General features: G+C 30.6%; 1 protein-coding gene across 2 annotated transcripts; it reads right to left on the bottom strand.

The window, feature by feature from the left end:
* Positions 1 to 11: 11 nt before the first annotated feature.
* On the bottom strand, positions 12 to 14612 carry LOC106466503 (protein SEC13 homolog). 2 transcript variants are annotated; one of them, XM_022394527.1, is made up of 9 exons: positions 14511 to 14612; positions 10849 to 10893; positions 9571 to 9686; positions 7288 to 7439; positions 6167 to 6300; positions 4340 to 4479; positions 2998 to 3118; positions 690 to 833; positions 12 to 516 (listed from the first exon to the last, which is right to left on the bottom strand). In XM_022394527.1, exons 1-9 carry the CDS (start codon positions 14595 to 14597, stop codon positions 412 to 414), a joined length of 1044 nt encoding a protein of 347 aa, XP_022250235.1. In that variant the 5' UTR covers positions 14598 to 14612; the 3' UTR covers positions 12 to 411. The 2 variants fall into 2 exon arrangements, with proteins under 2 accessions (XP_022250235.1, XP_013782248.1); XM_013926794.2 differs by lacking the exon at positions 14511 to 14612 and adding an exon at positions 14112 to 14256.
* Between the last annotated feature and the right edge of the window lie 2922 nt (positions 14613 to 17534).

The following is a 17534-nucleotide window of genomic DNA, read 5'->3' as shown; positions in this document are numbered from 1 at the left end:
CTTTCTTAGAGTGTATGTATGCTGGTTGCATAGAAAATAAAACACCATCTACACATCTGGAAATTTAAGTTGAATAACATTATATATGAATTGGTTCATATTTAAATGAGATGGTGTTTCCAATAGTTTTTTACATCATGGAATTGAAAACTTCAAATTCAAAGCCCATGCTCTATGATGAAATTTATGTGGAAGGAGTTTTCAGCAGTGTTTTGGCTAGTCTGGATGGTTGTCTTTATTCTGTGGATAAAATAACCATATAAAAAAAATATATATATATATATATATATCCCAGCAATATACACCAGTTGGAAATTGTCACTCCCATCAGCAAAGATCTCCGTGAAGCAACAAATGAAAAAGGAGCAATCCATTGCATATTTCCACCTTGCAAATCAAAAATTGTTTTAATCAGAGTGTCCTTTCTGAAGAGACTGTGTTTCTGGTAACTTGACTCTTGTGGTTGTCACTGATACATACCCACTGGCCATCAAGTGTTTCTCTCCACAGGCTCACCTACATCAGAAGAGCATTATTATTACATCAGTTTGTGTTTTCCAATTGAATATAATTCAAGTTATTAATTAAACTTGCATTTTGAACATTGATATTCAATACTTCTGTTCCATCTATATGTTGAATTAGCAATATTCTTTTTGTGTACCTTAATTGAAGATAAATCAACATACCTTGTTATCACCTCCAGACACTGCAAGGACATTTCCAGTTACAGACCAACTAGCATGCCAAACCACATCATCAAAGGTGTGAAGTACTTTATAATTCCACGTACTATCTGTGCCATCATTCTTCCATATTATCACTCTTCTGTCCTGTATTTTAGTTAAGAAATGGTATTGGATTGATTAATTCAGCTTCCACAATAATATAAAATGAAAATTTATTTGGTTACAACATTTATAATTTTCTATGGATTCACAGAGCCATGCAAGAAAAGATTGTTTAAAATATTCTTAAAATTTACCCTTATTTCATACATACTACGTTGTTTCAGCATTAATCTAGATAAAGGGTAATTCCATAGTTGAAAGTATTAGCTTTACTCCAAAGCTACTTGTATGCACTTCAGGATCAGCTTCCACATAACAGCTCAGTTGTTCTTTACTGAATGAAAACCTACAAAAGATATAGCTGGTTTGTCCATAGAGTCCAATTGAGGAAACGAAACTTTGTTCTTTGTGAACAATCACACTGTAGATATTAAAAATATGTAATTAAATTTACCATAGGTGAGTTTTATTAAGAATTCCATTCTTGGCAAAATTTGTAATTAAATATTATTTCATGACTTCTCACCACGGTTTCACCTCGATAAATGTATATGACTGCATTCACTTTTAGCCCCAAAATCTGTGAATCATTGATCTAGATTATTATTTGCCCATAACTCATCTCCGCTGTTTTATACACACACACACACATAAAATAGAGAGAAAAGATTTAGTTTAGGCAATATCCAGTGAGGTAAGGATCTTAAAAAAACAAACAATTCTGTTCCAATGTTATCAGATACCCTGTAGTTTTTATGTCGTATGATTGTTAAATCTTTATAATTTTAGACCTACTTTAAATCTTAACTCTATCAGCCCAGGCTTGGTCCCTGGGACTGACCTCATTATAGTTTTCATGCTATAACTTTTAAATTAGTAAGCAAATGTTAACGAAATTTGGCAGATTATCAATAAACATTACAATGCTTTCATATGCAAAATATCTAATTTTTCTATCAAGCCGTATTTCTCATGTATTTTTTTCTTTTTGCATATTGCCTATCAATCATGCAAAGTAATATACATTTTAAGATTAAAAATACTTTCATGCATTGGAAAATTTTGAAATTTCACATGCAAAATCTTTATAACGTTTGGACAGTTAAGAAAAAAACTTTATATTTTAATTGTTATTTTAAGTAATTAATCTCTGTACAGGTTCGGAAGATTTGACCGCTCTTGCAACCACCATAAAAATTAGGAAATAAACAAATTATGCCTCTTTCATTCTAGAATGAACATAAATGTTTAGATGAAATAGTTTAAATCTCATAACATTATACATATATATTGACCTTTCACCTGTGCCTGGCTAACAATACAGAAGTTACAACGACACAACTCCCGTTACTGTATCAAATAACATAAAGGTAACCTTTGCTCTGTACAAAGTAACTTGTCTTGGCCGTGTTTTAGTCAATTAACATTTTGTAAAATACAGTCACATTTCAATTATTATACAGGTTATTGCTATTTTGAAATAAGTTTTTAAAGCTATTTTTCCAAAAACATAGAACAGTAAATAATAAAGTAAAGCAAACAATTAACTCTTCTAGTCATGACCTTTGTTTGTTGGTTGCTAAGCCTTTAAAAATTTTGCATGTAGAGGATATGAAACAAAATATTTTTTTTAGGTTTTGAATAACTAAAAAATCATAACTTACTACATCAATATCATAGAATTCTAATATAATTTATCAAGCTTAGTAACTAAGCTTTATTTAGGTCTAAAAAATATGAAATTTTGAGCAGACTGAAGCCACAACCTATCTCATTGAAATCTTGATTCAAAAGAAAAAAAAGGGCTGAGAAAACCACTAGGGTGACATTCTGAGCTTCTAATTGGTTATTCATGTCATATATAGAAGTAAGCGTATATAAGGGAGTGTTTCCAAAAATGGAAAGAGATGGGTTGGGTGCCACTGTGTTTGATTTATTTCGCAAGCAATATCTTAGAAAAGATAAGAGGCTCTTATTTTATATTCTAGCTTGAGTTTCTAATTCATACAAAACTAAAGAATTTAGTATTTTGACTTAACAAATTGAGTAATGTATAGTTCTAAAACTTGAATTATAATCTACAGTTTGATACTAAACTTATTGACATAGTAGTTCAGTAAACTTTTGAATGCAAGTCAACAAATGAGATGACATGGCTTTTCACCTGTGACCCGTCTCGAAAGGGTTAAAAACACCAACCAATTACCTGTGAACAACTAGCTATAATACTGTGCGGCAAGCCAATAGAAGGAGCCCAGGCTACATCTCTCACCCAATCAGAATGTGCTTCAAGTTTTTGTTCTTCCACCCATCGATCTTCGTCATCACTAAAACAAAAATATATGTATCAATCTATATTTCAAACAACAATGTAAATATACCTTTGCACATGTATAATATATTCACAAAGAAAAAATCATAAACATATGAGACAAACCATATAGGATTCTCGAGTTCCTAATTGCTTTACATGTAAGAAACAGCTATCAATAGATCTCTGGTACTAATAAATGTGTTTACTTAACAAAATAGTTTTTAACTTAGTTTTGGGAATTCCAAAAGTGACAGACACCATACAAAAGTGTTTTGAGATTAACCATATTGATATTAGTAAATTGACAAACAATGATTTATAAGCATAATAAAATACATTTTTCAACAGAATACTAGTCGGTCTTTTTTTGTGCCAATGTTTTTTCTACATAAAATATAATTTTCATTATGCTTATAGTTGTTTGTCAACTTAATATGGTATTAATATAAGTTTGGTGTTATTAGCTTCAATTTTGGACAAGTTTTTTTCACAGCTTTTAATATATAAAACTGCTGACTAGAGATAGAAAATTCTTTTCTTCACCAAGATGTTTATTTGTTATTGTCACAATATTTTAGTTATGCACCTTTTTCAAGAGAGTGGACCAGAACTGTTTTGATGAAAACATTTTTTAATTTTTAAAAAACTCAATTCAAGTTTAATAAGCTAAAGTAGATACTTACTGATCTATATTTTGAGATGTGGTAAAAACCTAAAATCAGTACTACATTTTTTAGAGAAGGACATGTCACAACTACCCCTGTTTTTTTTAGTTTTAGCAATATTTCAGAAAGTGATTTTTATTGAAAAATGTTTACCTTTATTACAAACTATTTTACTTCAAGTTTCAAACTTATCAGTGAAGCATTCTGCTTATTGAACAGTATGCAACTCCCAATCTCCTAGTAATATACTGGTAGTAATTTCATTTGTATGTTGAAATACTTATACATAAGTTCTTTTTAAGCACATTGTACTATATATATATATATATACATATAGTATGTAGATGAATAAAAATAAACTGAGAAATAAAACAGGAGCCCTTGTAATCTAAGTGTTAGGGAAATCGATCCTCCAAAAGAACTAGAATTACTATTAAAGTTCTCCAGGTAAAAACATTTTATTACATCAATCATATAAAAAAAATGCACACCAAATGTTACACTACACCTAGATTTCCACGATGTTTTCACAATTAAAGCAGAAAAAAAAAGAACATCAATCAACTTACACATATTTCCAAATCTTGACTAAGTTGTCACAACCACCAGTAACAAACCGTTTTATTAGTTGAGGTTTCTGGCCAAGAGGCTGATCTATCAAGGATCCTGGTGCTACTGCAGGACCCCAGCTGACAGCATTACAACCAATCTGTATAAACAGAAACAAAGACATCCAAAATTTACTTACCTTACAAATCCTTTTAAACTTAATTTTAAGGAGCTCACAGGCTACCTTACCAATACAAAAATAAAATTACTGAATGAGAATAAAAGTACCACTTTGCAATTTATATTGTCCAAGGTTTGTAATGAAATATAATACTAATGTACTAAAACACACATGAAACCAGCTTTATTTATTTTTTTTAATTTTATGATAACCAAAGTGTATATATAAAGTTCACAAAATTTTTCACATTTACCCCTTATTATCAGTCCGAGTAATCAAAATAACTATTCTTCCTAGGTCTGTAACCTTAAACTAGTCCTAAAAGGGGCAAGAATCAAAAGGATTGTCCAATGCTAGCCATAACAACTAAACATATAAAATCAAAATAAATACTAAAATTGAAACAGCTAAGCAAATGGAGCCAAGAACTGGCATGAATTTTCTTATGAACTAATCACTATCATGTAAACTGTGGTTTAAGAATGACAGTGAAACTCGTCACGCAAAGAAAACAAAAGTATTTCTGTAGATCAAAATCCTGAAAAACTGATGTTGCATGCAAAAATATTAGATTTATTTGTTTATAAATTTTTAAACTTAGACAAGTTTGAAAACATAAAGATGCCTTGGATAGTCCTTGAAACTATCTAAGAAGTTTCAAGAGGTAGAAAATGTACATAACATTTTTTGTTCGTATTTAAGATTTTAAAATCCTGATAATATCACATTACTGAAATGAAATAACAGCACAATTACAGGAGTACTTTAAGTGTAGCAAAAAACTTGTAAGACTGAACAATAACAGCATTTTTTTTCCAATGGTTGTTTCATTTTAAAACTTTTTTTTTACCAAGATATTACCTAATGCTAGCAGAAGTTTTATCCATCAAGCAGTGAAAAAGACTAAATAACAACTACAAGTAAATACTTGCACTTTTTAATGTTCATTATAAAAATTTGTACCTTACAACACTGATTTCAAATAATAAACAGGACTCGCTGCTTATACAAAGAAACTAAGAAAACTTTTCTGGCTCAAGCTAGATAACATCTGGTACCTATGGTTGAAGTTTATAGAAACTAATAGAATTATATATTAATATTAACTTTGATCAAACAATGTACCTACAATTTTGAACTGGGCAACTATCAAATTACATATTACCAGCAATTGGTATCACATGAAATAATCAGATTGTGGTTAATGTCAAAAATTATCACCTAGTATTTCCAACTATCTAGTAATCAAAATTACAATTAAATTTACTAAAATCATGAACTAATCAAAATTGGTGTTTACGAATGTTACCATTTTCTATTATTCCAACAATCCAGTAATTCAAATATTGCAATTATGATTTTTCATTATTAATTTTTAATTCAGACTTGTTCAGCATAATCAATAAGTCATGACTTATAAAAATAATCAATTAAAATTAGTAATTGAAATATTGGCATTATGTTTGTTGTTAAGCGTAAAACTACACAATTGGCTGTCTGTGCTCTGCATATTACGAATATCATAACCCAATTTTAGCATTAAAGGTTCTTTTTTTAGCAACACATGGGAGAATGATCAGTGTGTTTTTTTAACCATCTTATGAGAATAATTGATTAAAAGGTTAATCATATAGTATTCATTGAACAATACATATATCATACTTACTGTGTGAGCATTATTGATTTTCTTTGTGTCCCAATTTCCATCTCCAGAACTAGATAATATTGACACAGCACCATCGGAACTTCCACAGGCTAACATCAACCCTAAATCATGTGGAGCCCAGCAGATGGAGTTTACTAAAAGTGAAGACAAACAAAAATTAAATGTTGTGTTTGTTATGAATTTCGTGCAAAGCTACACGAGGGCTATCTTCACTAGCTGTCCCTAATTTACCAGTGAAAGCCTAGAAGGAAGGCAGCGAGTCATCACCACCCACTGCCAACTCTTTTACCAATGAACAGTGGGATTGACTGTCACATTATAATGCACCCACGACTGAAAGGGCGAGCATGTTTGGTGGGATGGGTATTTGAACCCGCGACTTGCAGATTGAAAGTCAAGCACCCTAATCACCTGGCCATGCGAGGCCCAAAATTAAATAAAATCCATCAATCTGATAAATGGTTTTTAATAACAGAAAATTTAAAGTTTTTATAATTTGGCATGACCTTTCTCTTGATTTGTTTATAAATTACAGATACCCAATTATTAGTTTGGTCAACAATATTCTCTTAACAAGTATTAACTGATTAAAACTAAACAAACAGTTAGTGTTAACATGTGTTTCACTGCTTACATAGCTTTTCTGAAAAAAAATATAGTACATTATATGCACAGAAACAATAAAAGCTTTTCGTGCAAAGTTCAAGATATATTTGCTGTATACTCCAATATTTTTTTTTACAATATCTAATTTGGTAATTTATTCAGTCACACAGCAGAATTTGATGCAAAAAAAATACTTTAATCCTAAACAATTACAAAACCATACCATATCTAAAAACTAATCACCTGAAATATATTTTCCTATAAAGTTACATAAAAAAAATTATCAAACGAATATGTTATGCAACTATCTTCAACTTTTACTCATACAACTAAGTAATGAGTTTGTTGCTCATGTGGAAGTATGTGTTTCCCTTTCTTCCTTGAACAATTACTAGGCATGATTCAATACTGAGAAAAAAAATCAAAGTTAATATTTAGTTTATTTTAATGAATAAAACAACAGTTCCAGTGAAACACTGTTGGTTCAAAAAGCTACTCAATCAACTTTTACCTACCTGAGGAATCATGGCTAATATGGACATAAATCTTTTTCCATTCCCCTCCAGTCTCTTTCCAAAGGACAACCTTTCTGTCATATGAACAGGAAGCAAGAATGTTACCAAACATTGGATGGGCCCAAGCAACTTGCCAGACAGGACCTTCATGTCTGTGTGAAAATATTTTAGCATAATTCACTTACGTTTTCTAATAAATGTTAAAAATATAGTAATACCAACAAACATTTAATTACAGACATTTCAGAATCCATCATCACCGTTAACTCTTTCCATATGGGGTCTGTGTATTACACCACCCTTGTAATCCTAAAATAACCATCACAGTTTCCATATTATAACTTTAATATGGTTCCTGTATTTCCATAAAATTTGGCAAGCTTTCAGTAAACATTACAAATCTTTTGTGCACAAAAAATCGGATTGTTTAATTAACTATTTTTACTAAAAATTTGTCTGAGAATATATGGAGTCAAAGTGTTGACTGCTACAATTGCACAGTGCTTTTCATGTTAATGTTAAAAATACTTTTCTTCAACTGAAAATGTTTACATTTGTTTTGTTTCAACTTTAAAACCTTTTAAATAAATATCAAATGATTTTTCCAGTTAAACTTTATATTTTATCTGTTATTTTCTTTACCCTAACTCTATATGGACTCATTCAATTTGACCAACCGTGTAACCACTTTAAAAAAACAACAAAATAAATCTAACTTATCCATTTTTTCTTGTAAAGTACTCATCTGTTTATACTTAATTTTATTGTTTTATTGCCTGTGTCTAACTAATAATCCTGCCATACAAGTTGTAAATCACTCAGTGAATGTAGAGCTCAAGTTACCATATTGAGTGACTCACAAAAACTACTCGTGAACTGAGCATACCTCGTGGAGAATTATAATTATTTTTCATTATCTCACCTAACCTAAAATATTTCAGATTTTTTTTACTTTAGTTGCTTTTATAACAGTGAATAAAAATGTTAAAGAACTATAGTACTTATTATTGACATCTTGTTTTTTGCTGCCAGTTGCCAATGAAATTTAAGCCTAATTTTTTTTTTATACTTATGGTACAAGTACACTAAATTTTTGTTTTACTTTAGCAATATACCTAAAAACGTAGAATAATAATACATACAAAGCCAACAATTTCCTGTAACAATTATTATTTAACTGGTCTTCTAACTATGACACAAGCCTTGAAATAATTCCATAATCTTCTTGATCTGAATACCTCAAGAGAAACTTTGAAGCTGAAAATGAAATAGACAATACTCTGTACTGAAAACAATGTAATATAATACATCATTTCAAAGATTAAAACTTTGCCTTTCTGTTGGTTATAAATATTGTTGTATAAAACGTCAGAGAGAACTATTGGCAATTTGTAAACAACAGGATGTGGCAAGTGGGCCTGATTTTTCTAGTTTGGGACTCCATAAACAAATAAGAATGAAGTCTATAACTTTGCCTTAGTAACATCTATATTATAATGACTAATTTACATTCAATTCTGTACTGCAGAGAGAGGTGGTAAATAAATTAGAGAGGAAGGAGGATCTAGAGAATGAATGTCACAATTCTTGTATTTAGGGAGATTGAGGATTTGTTCAAATATTTTTTTTTATAAAATTAAGAACTTAAGACTTACATAATATTAAAATTTGATTCATTAACTACATTTTGATGCCAATTTTATTCATATACATTGGTAGTAAAGTGATTTAATAAAATTTTGAATGTAACTCTGTAAAAGGTTGCAAAATTTGCATTTTAACCACAAAAAAATTAATTCAGAAAGTTCTAGATACAGAAAACAACAACTATTGAGTAAGAGTTAGATTAGAAACAGTTTTTAAATACATATGCTTCAATCAACTTTATGGCTGACATAAGCCTACACTGATCATAGTGTCATAATACAATCATCAAAATTCATGGAAATGAGTTAACATGAGTCTTTTTAGGCATATTAATCATAGATTTCTAGATAAATGGAAAAATAATTTCTCAAATGTTTTTGTCAGTTACAAGCATATTTTAAGCCCAAAACAATATCTATTTGAAATTTATTTCTTAATACTTTTCTTTATCTTTAACCATAATATAAACAAAAATAAATGCTTATAGCAATTTACTAGAAGTGTGCAATATACACAGAAACTCTCAAAGTATAATTTAAAAAAACAACAGACAAATTTATCACAATTGTGATTACAGAAAAAAAGTGTTTTATAACATTTGTCTAATTTTAGTAATTTATTTTGATTGGTACTTACTCCCTCAAATCAGCTACTAACTTTTGAGTGCCATTTTTAACATCAAAAATTTTCACTGACTGGTCAGAAGAACAAGTTGCCAACCTGGTACCATAGTAATCCATTTGAGCATCATGCTAAAGGAAAACAAAGTCAAAATTTTACCAAAGATATGAAACTTTCACCCCAGTTATTAACTTACATTTAACACACTTGTAATATAGGAGAATTTGGTAAAATAATGAATAAAAAACTTGGACATGCAAAATGAAGCTCCTCTAAGCAGAATCCAAAGTCATAAAAACTCAAGTTAGTAACTTATTATACATGGGTAGTACTGTGAGATGTTAAAAAGTGCCTTACTAGGCTTAGCTCAGTTGGTTTTATTATCTATCTATATATATATATATATATTTATTTATTTCTTAATGGTCAACTTCTCTCATAATTTGCAAAAAAAGAATTTAATCTACTAATGTGAAAAATAGCTATATAATGGGAAAAATCATAATATGATTTCCAACTATAAAAACATCCCAATGTCTAATTTGTACACAAAGTAAATTTTACACACACATTGACATAATCAATCCATTTCAAACCAAAGCACAAGAAACACATCCTATTATACAGATTATATGCAGGGAAATTTTTTATTTTAGTTTTCCAAATTCCCTGTATCAATATAGCATTGTGAAAGGGTTTGCTCATTATACAAATCTCACCCAAAGTGCATATGGCTTATAAACCTGTATCAAACTATGTTTGAAGAGAGGGGGCGGTACATTTAATCTGTCTATTAAGAACTGGTGAACCACATCTCTTGATTAATTTCTATAACTTTGTACATAAAATGGGTGTAGCCAGGAGAGGTGTATGCAACCAGCACTTGCATTGGAGTCCCAAAAACAAAAGGAGCCACAGACACAGAAATGCCTCTGAAATTTCCAAATCTGTCTTAACTAATACAAAGAGTTCATATTATCTATTTTGAAAGTTGATCTTCATGATAAAAAAAAATCAATTTTGTAAAAAGCTCTCACAGTACAGTAAACACTGGTCTCAAGTGTACATAATTTTGAATATACTTATATATAACATAACCTTATCAGTACTTTGACTCATTTTGTTTCTGTTTATTTCAGTACAACTATTAATTTTTTTCTATTTGAACCAGGGCTCCCACGTTTCCACTAGGTTATATGTGCATGACTATTATCCAATCCATAAATGATAAATGTAAAATAAAACAAAAAATTAACATGAAAATGGTTAACAGATGCACAAAAAACAACTTACAATCATGTCTTCATGAGATGTATCTACTGTTTGTTCCAGGGAAACCTAAAAAAAAATAACCATACACCACCTCAAGGTTATTAAAAAAACACTTGTAGTAAGGAAAATTAATATCAGAAAATGTATTCTGGTTTTGTTACCTAGTATTAAAAAAATCTTAAGTAAGATCTCAACTTAAGCCTCTCTTCATAAAGTTTTATTCAATGTTGAAATATTTTAATTTCATAATGCACACAGTACAAACTTAAATAACTAATTAGGTATGAAAATCTAATTATTAGTAATATTATGATATACAAAAAAATGTTTAATATTCAAAAAGTCCACCCTGTTACTTTTATTGCATGTTCTGAAATACAAGTAAATTTTCTCACCCACTTCTCCAATTTAAAAAAATTGCCTGATTTCATATAATTTTTATTAAATGATTAAGAAACACAAAAATGTTTTAATATTATTTAAAACAATCCACATCATATTTCAAAAGTGAAAACATTTTATCTTACACTGCCATCTATGCCATTGTTGATATTATTATAACTTGTAGTTTAACCCAAAACATTTCAAGTAAGTAAAAATACATTTTGTTAAAAGCACTATAGATTCCACTTTTTTGTTTGTTTGTTTAGGCATACTAATGGTAGATAATGTTTAACAGTTGTTGACATTTGCTTCCAACCATTTTCAGCAAAAGAATGTTATTTGTTTAAGGAAGGTTTTTCATGGACATATCGTCCTTGACATTTCAGTCTCCATATCAAATCTTTCTTCAGGTCTGTAGAGTTGTTTTCTCATTGTGATTTTTACACTGTACAGCGGAGTAAAGCCCTTTTAGAGTGCCTTGCTTTGCTTATTTTCTACAGTACTATGAAGCATAGTCCTGGTGGAGAGCTCCTGTAAAAACCAACAATAATAAAACATCTTTCCAGATCTGAAGAAGAACTCAACATGTTTCTAACCAAGATAACTATCATAGTGACATCAGTCCTTATCTGAGTAAGTTAACAGTCACCTAATGCAGGAGATTTGTGAATTCTAAAGTGTGATGAGAGGACCCTAAAAATAAAAAAAATCGTGGCAGTTATTTCAGTTTGTGGTCTCCCAGGGGAACAACCTGGAGCACTCAGAAACAGTCTATTCCTCTTCACCCTGCTCATGGTGGAAGTGAGGGCTGTGCAAGGAAAGGTACAGATCATGCGTGGTGTCTTCTCTAAAATGTTGACCAAATCTTTTAAAGCACAATAATCAAAGAAATCCTACACGACTTAAAAGTGCACTTGTTTGCTTGTACAAAATATTTTCATAAAGACAAATAATTAGATTTATGTAAGCATTATGTATTTTTTCATACAGATGTGTATACTGCTTGTATTACCAAGTCCACAACATGTGCTATGGCATTATTTATAATTTTCTATCAACTGTTCAATCCATCTGCTTACACTATATGGTACAAACCATGATCAACAAGTATCTTCATTTGCATCACAGTTGTGTCCTTTTTTTTTACTTGGGAAAAAATTATACTCCCCACTTGATTTCAACTGCTTTTTTCATCTTTGACTACGATAAAGAAGAGCTAGCATTCTGCTATGGAAGTAGGCCCAAAAAGGAATTGCTATCAACTGATGTTACTTTGAAAGTAAATTTATTCATTCATAAGTTACCAAGTTTGTCTTATATACTGTTTCATCTTAGTTGTAATGTAACAACAGGACATCGTATCATCGGTGCCACAAGGTACCCATTCTATTTAATCCAAATTCAGTGTATTAGGTGTCAGTAGGGAGGTGAAAGGTAAATTGAATACACGTGAAAAATAATAATAAGCAATTTGTATAAGTCCACTACTTTATATTAAATGGACCAACTCATCTCATTTGTGTGTGTTATGTATATAATATATATATATATGTATGTATACGTGTGTAAGTGAATGTGTATATATATATATATGTGTGTGTGTGTGTGTGTGTGCACAACTACATTTTTAGAGCATAACCTTATAATTCCATTTCAAATAACTATTAGCATTATTAGCACAATTTGGCTACATTGCCAGAAAGAAAAAAAATTGTACTATAAGAATTTTAGGGCAAGAGTACTGTAATATCCAAAATCCTCATGAACTTCTAATTTAAACAAATACCTTGTACACTGAACCTGGCTCAAATAAACTGTGTAATGAGGGCACTAAAGACAGTGTTTTATTGCTGCAGTACTAACTTGGGTGAAAATTATATGTCTGTTATTCTTAGCTGGCTCCATAAAAATATTAATGAAAACTTTGTAACATAAGAGTGAATACAGTTACCTTTTTCTTAAAGTAACAGTAATTTCTTTTAGGGTCAATCTTCGTAGTTTAATGCTAGTCCTTCTTCAATGTTTAATACAGCATTTTTATTAAACATGTTTTACAACACAAGTTAACATGAAAAGTGTGTGGAAATTATATGCAATCCTTAACCTGATTGAGGTTACAACTGTCACAACATGCAAAAATTAAGGCACTTTTGAAATATGCACCTTTTATACATCAACCACACACTGCACCATTTTAAATCAATACCTGGCACCATGCCATAACTGTTAATGAAGATATTAAACTTTTATTAAATATGCACATTGCATATTCTTACATTATATACATATTCTTAATATTACTAGGTGAGCCATAGCCTAATGAATTCCCCAATAAAGGAAAATGACACAATAAACCTTTAATCACGATTAAGCTTTATGAGTTTATCTGGTGTTTACTATGGTTGACTTTATTTTGTCCATTTGATCTCAAATATTCCAATAAAAAGTCGTATGAAATACAGTATAAATCTAAATTAGTACCTAAGTAATACTAAGATCTTTATTGGGATGCTCGTTCCCGAAGCATTCTAATCACAAAAAGTAATGTAGAAACCGCATAAGATCATTAATGATTAAACTTTAAAGATGTGATATGCAAAACTTCTAACACCGAAATTACAAGTAAAAATAGCACAATAAAATTCACTAATGTACTAAAAACAAGATAGTGTAAAACTCAAAGCCATCATGGCATCTATGATCTAGCGATCTACCACTTTTTACCAACACTCTTACTTAAACTTAACTACCAGTAACAACTAACATATTGTATCGATATTCAACTTCTAAATTTAATGCTAAGCCTAAATTAGTCGCAGTATCCTCTGCTGCTTGCGAATTAAAAATACCAGCAAGTTTATTATTACGGTTCCCTGTTTCAAGAACTTTAATATTCTTACCATAATTATTTAGTTTCGTTTCAAAACAAGTGCTCAATTTATAATACCAAAGCCACACCGGTCTCTTAAAACAGCAATAATATTATCACACCACTTTACTCAATCGTCAACAGATTAAAAAAAAAAAGTTTAGGAGTGTTGGCAGTAGCAAAACGTATTACGTCTTAGCAATGTAGAATATATAATTTTTCGTCCGCTTTTTTTTTTTAATAAAATACACCAGTCTTTTACTACTACTACAGGTATAACCAAGACTATTATTATGTATAAATATATATATATATATAACATAAATATATATAAACTATGAGGTACACAGTTTATTTTCCTAGTAAAAAAACTATAAAATCTTTGGGCTTGATAGATGAATTTGCCTCAACAAGGGCTATCAAAAATTACATCGTGATTACAACCACAGATGCTTGTAATTAAAGGAATAATAGTGACTGATGATGACGTGCCGAAGAGTAGCAAAGTTCCAGTCATGGTCAGCAGGGTTTGAAGCTATTTGTTGAAGGTCTATTGCAACCTGATCTGAAAACACCCAACGACGGGTGAAGAGAAGAAGAGAGCTTTGCTAACGAACTCGTCAGTTACACCACAAGAAGTATTGTCATTAACTATAGGATTTCTGCTGATGATGTGGCCAGTCATAACTCGGTCAACATTTGTCCGATGTGGAATTTGTAAGTTGTAATTGTCATGTCTTATCGCATCCTGAATTTGTATAAGTTCCACCAAATTCGGATAAATCACGAATTGTTTACGTCCGATCCTTGCCACTGAGGCGCTTCTGGTTGAATGAAATATCCTGTTTTAATTAACGAAGTAAATGATCCTGTTTTAATTAATGAAGCAAACGTAGAAATAAAAACTTAAATGATTATTAGAATGCATTAGATTGTCAGTTGGATGCCTTCGTTATTAACAATGCTTTCAATCTTAGTCACAATACTATAAACTTAGGACTTAAGTAAGATAAAATAATCTATAGGTGTGTGAAGCAATGAATTAAAACATTGCTCAAAATTCTTTTGAACACCATAGACTACAATATTTAATAAAATTAAGTGTAAAAAATAGAGTGAATCATTACACCAGCTTTTTAAAAATTGCGTATTGAAGTTATGTAATGCAACGTATTTAACATTTCCGATTTTCTGAACTAAACAAAGAGATTAACTTTATATTTTTAGATTCTTGAATATTATTACCAAGTACTTCAGCGTACTTATTTCAAATTCCCTATAACTGTTGTCGCTATAGAAAGCTCAACTTTAACACTAGTTCAATGGTATCTGCATTTCAATATCAAACATTGGAAAATGCTTCCAGATATACGATTCATAAATATCTAATAATGATATAAAACAATATGATGCATCCAATAAATAGCTGACCGTCCATTAATGACGTCCACAGTTAAGGAAGAATGATCGGTGACCAAGCGTCTGTTTGATAAGTTTGTTTGTTTTTTGTTTTGTTTTGTATGTTAGTTATATTTGGTTTTTACCATCGTTTCTTATATAAAAAATAATAATAATAGAAATTTGAAAAAAGCTTTCTTGAACTAAGCATTTTAGCTTATAGCAATAGGAAACAAGTACTGAAAACACAAAATAATTTATCACTTTTCCATAAATTCGTTTTAGTTTGTTTTTGAAGCAATGATCTATTTGTGTTGTACCCCCACAGGGATAGATCCCAGTATTTTTACCACTGATCCATAAGGAGGATTTGTTGCTGTTTGTTGTTAAGCATAAAGCTACACAATGGACTATCTGTGCTGTGCTTACCACGGGTATCGAAACCCGATTGTCAATGTTATGATCCTTCAGACTTTCCGCTGAGCTACTGGGGCGCCATAAGGAGAAATCTCCACAAAAAGTGAGACGATTATTCGGGAAGTAAGAGTGTTGTGACAAGAACGGTGAGAAAGGGTGTGTGTGTGTTTGAAAAAAATTGGTTAAAAAGTGTGAAATTAGCCCTATTAATTATTAAACTGTAACACCGAACACATTCAGCAACATGTTTTGAAGCACTTAAAATTCACACAGATAGTCCAATGTGTTGCTTTGTGCTTAACTTCAAACAAACCATCCTCTGTTAATGAATGTCTAATGAGGGTCCAGCTCTTGAAAGTTCTCAGATTGTTTCTAAAGTGCAAATGCAATAATACGTGGTCAGTCTTGGATTTTACTGCAACTTCACAGCACATATAATATTCTTGGATAACTCTCCGTCCTTTCTCTCCACACTTGACTTCCTTGAGCACACTAATCCTAATTATATTTATTCGTTTCGTTGTTATAAAAGCCCCCCAGTAGCACAGTCGTATGTCTGTGGACTTCTACCACTAAAAACCTGGTTTTGATACCCGTGGTGGACTGAGCACAAATAGCCCTTTGTTTAGCTTTGTGCTTAATAACAAATAACATTTATTGCAAAATTTCGCATAAATCTACACAAGGCCGACAGGACGGTCGTCTCTTATTATGGGCTGGCAGGCAGCTAGACAATAAAGCCACCGCCAACAGCGGAGCACATTTTTGCGGCAGTGGATGGAGAACCACTGACTCTTGTTACTTATCACTCGATAATAGCCGATGACTAAATATTTTTAAGCTATCTTGTAAATAAAGCGGGGCGTGTTTAATCAACTTTTAACAAAGCTGAGCAAAATTTCTCATTTGTTTTTATTTTATACGCTAAAATATATAAATAAAGCTTTTTTGAAATCAGAAATTGTCAAACTAATATTTTCTAATCTCTTAAGTAAAGAGAGTTTCCATTATCGACACCAGAAAAAAATCTTACAATAATGTAGAACTAAAACTTTAATCGTTCTAAAAGTAATTCATTATTTTCTTAAATAAAAAACAAATTATTTGAGATATATCAATGTTAAAGTAAGTAATAGCTGCTAAAAAAGTAACATAGTACTCGTTGTATTGTGCTCCGTGAACATCAGTAGTTATTCCGGTTGTGAATATCTATTTTTTTTCTATTTTATTCCCACGTCTCTTAAGTATTATCTGCTTAGACTGTAAATTATGTTAGTTACGAATACATAATTCCTGTTTTACTTGATGATACAACGTAATTCTACTTTACATGTAAAAATGTGATTTTATTTTACAATAACTTATTTTTCGCTCTCAACAGATGGCGCTAAGTTAGATTCCAATAAGGTAAAAAAATCAATCGATGTAATATTAAAATGTACTTTCTGAAACTCTCGAAGAGAACCTTTTACTAACCAGTGTATATAATAGCTCATAAGATAAATGATGGAGTGGGGAATTCTGCCGAGTTTTTCTTCCTATTTTTCACTTCTTGATTCTGTATGTCTGGTAACATTTCATTTTGTTACAGGTTGAAGAACTATGATAAATTAAAATTCGATGACGAGGAACCCACTTT

The sequence above is a fragment of the Limulus polyphemus genome, unplaced genomic scaffold (assembly GCF_000517525.1).
Source record: "Limulus polyphemus unplaced genomic scaffold, Limulus_polyphemus-2.1.2 Scaffold2280, whole genome shotgun sequence".
NCBI classification, from domain to species: domain Eukaryota; kingdom Metazoa; phylum Arthropoda; class Merostomata; order Xiphosura; family Limulidae; genus Limulus; species Limulus polyphemus.
This window is presented reverse-complemented; position numbering and strand designations above follow the sequence as displayed.

Coding starts and splice junctions, on each gene's coding strand:
- LOC106466503 (XM_022394527.1), bottom strand. CDS start 14,597: ATGACTGGAACTTTGCTACTCTTCGGCACGTCATCATCAGTCACTATT. Junction 7,440..9,570: donor TTAGTAGCTGATTTGAGGGA/GTAAGTACCAAT, acceptor ATTTTCACACAG/ACATGAAGGTCCTGTCTGGC. Junction 4,480..6,166: donor AAATCAATAATGCTCACACA/GTAAGTATGATA, acceptor CTGTTTATACAG/ATTGGTTGTAATGCTGTCAG.